Genomic DNA, 6,574 nt, shown 5'->3' with positions numbered 1-6,574 from the left:
GGGGGGATAGGTGTCAGCTTTTGATAGAGGTTTTATGTCACACGTATCTTAAATATAAAAGTATGGGGATGGGGATGCTCTGGGGGTTTAACTTCCAAGGCCGACCAGGTGTCTTCCAAGAAGCCCGGATCTTGAGCCATGAGGATCGCCCCCTTGAGGTTTCATTCACTTTTCAAGGCCTCTGACTTAGCAACCTCAGAGCCCCGCCCACATCCTCCGCATCCAGTGCAGGGAGCCGCTTGCCTCTTCTGCACAGGTTGCAGAGGTCTTGCTGTAGCCTGTGACTTAGACAACCTGTTCTGGGTAACCTCCGTTTCAGTGGACAAGTTTGCCCAGGAATTTCATCTGTCTGATAAGGAGCCCCGGTCATCTATGCCGCCTGACTTTGTCCTGTCCTCGCTTCTCACTTCCTCTGTCTCCCCTTTTCACGCCTTTATGCTGGCAGCCGGTTGTCTCCTGCCTGCCTCCAGTGCTGGCCCTCAGCTCTGGCTTCTCTCCTTTGATTTTCCAATTTCACCGAAGCTGGCACTCAGAGAACCTGAACACATAGTAAACGGTTTAAAGGTCTCCAGTGGACAGAAGCTGCCGGTGCTCTCTCTCCCCACCTACCCGAGGCAGATCATTAACTCAGGACTTATATATAAAGAAATGTCAATGCCTGCGATGGGGACAGCGCTGCCTACAGCCATGACTAGCACTGCGAGTGTCAGTACGACCGCTGGGAGCTCAGAGCTGTCTTCACTGTCAAACAGCATCAATAATGCTGCCGACATCTCTGTCATTGTCATCTATTTTGTGGTGGTGATGGCTGTCGGAGTGTGGGTATGTGAGGTTTTTGGGCGGGCCCTAGGATTACAGGGGAAAACATGGCATGGTAGACCAGAGCAAGACCGTCATTTGAGCACAGCCGGGGCTGTGTTCGGCATGCCCCACACCCGGTATCAAAAACACAAGTGCCTCTTATCTCAATTTAATTACTTCCCTTTGCTATTCATTCCTGTTCTCACTCGCCGAGTAGGACGTTTAGGCCATCTGTATTCCTGTTTATTCTTTCTCTTTAGCATCGACTTGGAGGCTCAAAATGTTCTTCCAAAGACAGCTTTCAAGATGCGACATACCATTTTCATAAGCTAAATTAAATCTTGGGTTTTCGACTATACGTTCTTGAACTACTTCACCTGAATCGCTGTAAAAACCGTGACTTGAATGTCCATTAAAAAAAAAAAAAAAAAAAAAAAAATGACGGCTCCGTCATTCAATCTAGAAAGGCCTGTCTCTTAGTGGGGGATGGGGTGGGGTGGGGTGGTGGGTGCTGAAATATCAATGTTTAGCCTGCTGTGTGGGTGCGCCTGTGGTTTCTAACCTTCCAATGGTTTCCTCTCTGCTCAGGCGATGCTGAAGACAAACCGAAGCACTGTTGGAGGCTTCTTTCTGGCGGGTCGATCTATGACTTGGTGGCCAGTAAGTGGGTCAGAGGTTTTTGGGGATACACATTGGTTGACAAGTCATGGTGGCAGCAGGGGTACCTGACAACTGCCTTCCTTCTCTTCCTCTCCCTCCCCTCCCCTCTCCTTCCCTACCCCTCCACTCCTCCTCTCCCCCTCTATCACCCTCCACTTTAAGACTGCCCCCCTGGGATTCCAGAAAGATCACACCATATAATCAATTAAGAACACATAACATATAGCCTGGCCTCTGCAGACCTATCAACTCAGTCCCATTGCACATGCTTTTCCTTATGAAAACCCTTCTTAACATTGATTAAATCCCCGAATTCCCTTTCTGCTCCCAATCCTGAGCTAATCCCGCTCCCTCCTTGGGAGCTTATCTCCTCTCTGCTGAGCTCGCAGTCACCCACTTCAGAGTCAGCTCGCTCCCCATCACTCCAGCGCTGGCTTGAACATCCCGTTCTGTTCTGCGCACTTACTGATTGCAGGCTCCGTTCGCTGCGGTGATTTTTACAGTGATTTCTCTTGGACGGTTGCCTGCCAGATTTGTTTTTCTTCTGAGTTTTGGTATACGGCTTCCTCAGCCAGATGTTTTATGGCGGTAGAGTCAGCATACACCTACATGAACCTAGAAAATATCGGGGCTAGATTCGGTGTGCAGGGGGTGCTCAGAAAATGCTCCCCTTAGGTAAACGCTCCCTTCCACAGATGTTCTGCTGTGTCTAGATACTATAAAGGGAAATAGAATTAATCTGACGAGGGTGATAGAAACAGATTCACTTGGTATACACAGTCAACCAAGCAATGGCTTCTTGCTATTCTATTTATAGGGGGCGGGGGAACAAGGAATCCTCAACTAATCCTAGAGTGGCAAACCAGCCCCATCCCTCCTTGACCACCACCACCCCCAAACTCCTCCTTACAAGGAATGCTTGTAAAGAGGGATGTAAAACAGAGGCAAAGAGCACTGTAGGGTCTCATGGTTCAGGACTGGAGCTGGCCTCTGCCCACAGAAGAGCGTTCTCTTCGCCTTAACGACAAAAACCAGGGGCTATGGTGATGAGGAGGGAGAGAAATCCCTCCGATAAAACGTTGGTGTCTGCCAACCATCAAGTGCTCATAGGAGATCTGGAAGTCTGAGTCTGCACTCAGAACCCATGGAGGATATACTGATATTCCCCTAAGGGTGGGTTCTTCAGATTTTTCTGCAAAAAGGCCAAAATGCAAGCCCTTTGTGCCTTAGAGGTCAGAGTCTACCATGAACATTCAACAGTGCCACTGCTACATGGTGCACCTGTAGTCAGTGCGCTGTGGCATTTGAAACTGGCGACTGCGTTCCAGTAAAAGAACAATAGATGCTGAATTTTAATGACCACCTAGTTGCAGATTTGGGCATCTCTTTAGATTAAACAAACAAACAAAGCCATTTTTAACTATTTTCAGTGTGAACTGTGTTCTTTGGCTCATGATTCACAGAATGACCGGTAACAGACTAGTTTTTGCGAATGAACGGATGTTTATTGCTTTTGCTGCAGGAAGTAGGACCTGTCTATACATTTCAACAGCTACCTGTTTCTATGGAGTCTTATTTCAGTCTTTTGAATAGAACCTTAGTCCGGTGGTTCTCAAACTGTGGGTCACACCCCTTTGGTGGAGGGGCCCCATATCAGTTATCTTGCATTTCAGATATTCACATTACAATTCATAACAGTAGTAAAATTACAGTTCTGGAAGTGGCTATGAAAGCATCTTATGGTGGGGGTGTCATTACAACATGAGGAAGTGTATTACATGGTTGCAGCAAGAAGGTTGAGAACCGCTACCATAGTCCGATCCCTTGCCTTGCAGATGGGCGCATCTCTCTTTGCCAGCAACATTGGCAGCGGCCACTTCGTGGGCCTGGCCGGGACAGGCGCAGCTACAGGAATCGCGGTCACAGCGTTTGAATCACATGTGAGTGACAGAAAATATCTTTGTTCTTTTAAGTCAAATCCACGGTCTGGGTATTTTCAACAAAATGTATCCAGGTTTTCAACAAAATGTATCCAGGTTTTTATCAAAATGTATCCAGGAGTCCGACTCAGACGTCCTCCTTTTGTTCTGATTTTGACTTTCCCCTCCCCCAGTCCGCTCTTCATCTGTCCTTGAGCGCTTTGGTGGCCTCCTTCTTTTCCTGGGTAGTTATTCCCACCAGGTTGTCACTTTTGTACACTCCAAGCCCCACTGTCCTTTGGTCCCTGTGACTACTTGAGCTCACACATCTCCCTTCTGAGATGTCGCAGTGTTGTGTGCATTCTTGAACCAGAAGCAAGGGTTAACAGCAGACAGAAGCATGCTGAGGAGAGGCTCCAAGGTGGACACCCTTGTCACACCAGCAAGGGGACTGGAGGTCAGATCCCCAGAAGTCACGATAACACCGAGGAGACCAGGGATTTGGCAAACTGGCTAGTGAGACTGGCCAGTGTCTGTGGGCTCTCAGGTTGACTGAGAGCCCCTGCCTCGGAGAATAAGGAGTGAGCGATTGAGGAAGATCCTCGGCATCAGCCTTCGGCCTCCACATGTGTTCGTGCACACCATAGATTCGAGGAAAGATAAGTATGTAGGTCAGGCATTTGGGACTTTCACCCCGGCACTGGAAGGGCAGAGCCAGGAGTGGGAGGTGGGGGCGGTGGGGGTGGCAATGGCCAGGGGCAAGGGCGGGGCGAGGGTAGGGACAGGGGCAGGGGCAGAGATGCAGGGTTGGAGAGGCAGAGTTGCAGACAAGCAGAAAGACAGAGTAAGAGGCAGAGGCAGAGCGATTTGTGTGAGTTCAGGATAATCTGGTTTACTTAGTAAATTTCAGGCCAGCCAGGCTATACAATGCGACCCTGCCTCAAAATGAATAAATACTTACATGACAGGAACAACGTCATCTCCCATTTTCACAGCTTATGATCAAGTAGGACAGACAAATGGGCACTGACTGTGGTGAGGAGAGGACTGAGACCAAAGCATTTGCCATATTGAAGGATCTCTGTGTAATTATGTTTCCTTGAGCCTTTTTGTTTTCTTGGTAGGTTAAACAATACCAAGTGGTCGACTTTAAACACATAGACATTTGAGCAACATTAAATGGACTGAGCCAGCTGTGCATGTGTGTGTGCATGCATGTACACACACATACACACACACATACACATGCACACACACACACATACACACACACACACCCCAATAACAATAACTGAATAAAATAGATCATGAGAGAGATTGGGAGGCAGAGGAAGAGGAGGCTAACTGGACTACAAGATGCATGAGGCAATTCTCAAAACTCGTTTTTAAAAGTGAGACCGCACAGGAAGTATCCCGCCATAGATAATGGCAGGGGTGTGGGCACGTACCACGAGGGCTCACAGATGCTTTTGCCGGGAGGAGGAGTAGAAACTCAGGTGAGACCCGGCAGAATAAAACCTACGGGGCTTTGCAGCCAACCTCCTAAGTGTTCCCCATAACCAGACCCTAAATTCTTAAAAATGGAGAACATGGTTCTGCCTGCCCTCACCACACTAACACACAGCTGGGCATAAGGCGAGAGCAGCAAACACAGCTCATGAGGAGCCTGCGTTTTTGCTGTCCTCCACACTGTGCATCCAGAAGTCAGAATGCGCGTTTTGGGAGTCCGTTCTTTTATTATTATTTTTTTCCTGCCAGTTGCTCTGGGGATTAAACTCTGGTTTGCAGCCTTGTGTAGATGGTGTTTTGCTTACTAAGCTACCACACAGGCCCCTATCACACCCTTTTTAACATTTTTATATGTGTATGTATTGTAGGATAGACAAAGTTAGACTATGGTGGGGCTTTAAACAAACCACCCTGGGCATGGACTCAGGAAGTGACGTCACTTGGGTCCTTTTCAAATGCTTCTCCCTTTCCAAGGCTGAAAGTTGTTCTGTTGCCTTTGCCTATTTTTACCTCAAAAATTTCAGGACATACCCAGACTTAGCCAGATATGCCTTGTGGTGCAGGATTTGACTTGATAGTGCCATGAATTATCCAATGAAGGCCACCATTGGCATGGAGAACCAAATGTACATGGCTCTCAGACTGCAGGTATCTAGGTTTTTTAATAGCCTTTGACCTTGAATTTATTTAGACTGGAAGCTCACAGCCTTCATATTTATGGCAGTAATGACTGCTGATTGCACCCACTTCAGTAGTTGCGAAAGAACATGGCGGGCACTATGCTCAGAGATGTTATAGATCCCGCCCTTTAGCGCCAGACTATATCGGCAGCACAACTGCGTTTGGCAAGACTTAAAGGGGCCTAGGGATGTTCTTCCCTTTCCAGAGGCCTTTGTCCCCTCAGTGCTTTGATACCCACGTATAATTTTCCATTGCTGTTGACAAAGGTTGTGTAGTCTTTTCTTAATCCAGTGAACTCAAAAATCTTTAACTCCTGCCTGTTAAACATCAGATATTATATTATAAATACTGTGTTAGACAGGACCTAAGAAAAGTGGTTGGTTTTTCTTGTTGGTTGGTTGGTTTGTTTGTCTTGAGATTCAGAGGTCAGAGGTCACAAGGCCATAAGCCAAACCCTCTTTAATGTTGTTTTTGGTCTGTTACAGTCGTTTGCCTTGCTGCTGGCTCTGGGGTGGTTTTTTGTCCCCATCTACATCAAGTCTGGGGTGAGTATATGATGTATATGTTACATGTTTATTTATCTTCTTTTTATATTAAATCTTGAAATCTGGGTACTTGGCCTTCATTGGTTCTATTGCTAATAATATACAGAAGAAAAAAAATTCACTTTGCTTGCCCACAGGGTCCCCCAGGATAGAATGTGCCTGTCAGCAGGTATAGTCAGCGGTGGCCCTGCCTAACGACCACTGCTGTAGGCGTAAACCTAAGTAGAGAGCATCCTCAAAGCTACAGGAGGCTCTTAAGCAATGTTTCCGAAAGGCAGGGTGCCCATATTGTTTCTCACGTAGATCTTCCTCCAGAGCAGAGCACAGAGCTGGGGTCAGAGGCATGTCTTAAGAGAAATGCTTCAGTCCTGGGAGACGAGGCTGACTTCTTCAGGTAGAAGGGGAGGGGGAGGAGCATGTGAGGAGGGGCGAGGGGGGGGGTTGGGATCAGGATGTAAA

At 47.6% G+C, this 6,574-nt stretch overlaps 1 protein-coding gene across 1 annotated transcript in view; it reads left to right on the top strand.

Moving 5' to 3' along the window:
• Positions 1-687: 687 nt before the first annotated feature.
• LOC308436644 (solute carrier family 5 member 4) overlaps positions 688-6,574 on the top strand; it is a gene marked incomplete at both ends in the record, with an annotated part of 36,433 nt that continues 30,546 nt past the window's right edge. The window contains 4 exons of the mRNA XM_080937642.1: positions 688-822; positions 1,390-1,461; positions 3,297-3,401; positions 6,056-6,115. Of these exons, the coding sequence (XP_080793768.1) occupies positions 688-822; positions 1,390-1,461; positions 3,297-3,401; positions 6,056-6,115 (372 nt within the window). The remainder of the gene's footprint in view (positions 823-1,389; positions 1,462-3,296; positions 3,402-6,055; positions 6,116-6,574) is intronic.

The sequence above is a fragment of the Micromys minutus genome, assembly GCF_963924665.1.
Source record: "Micromys minutus genome assembly, chromosome: 25".
Taxonomy (NCBI): domain Eukaryota; kingdom Metazoa; phylum Chordata; class Mammalia; order Rodentia; family Muridae; genus Micromys; species Micromys minutus.
Note: the sequence above shows the minus strand (reverse complement) of the source record. Positions and strands in the feature narration are given on the sequence as shown.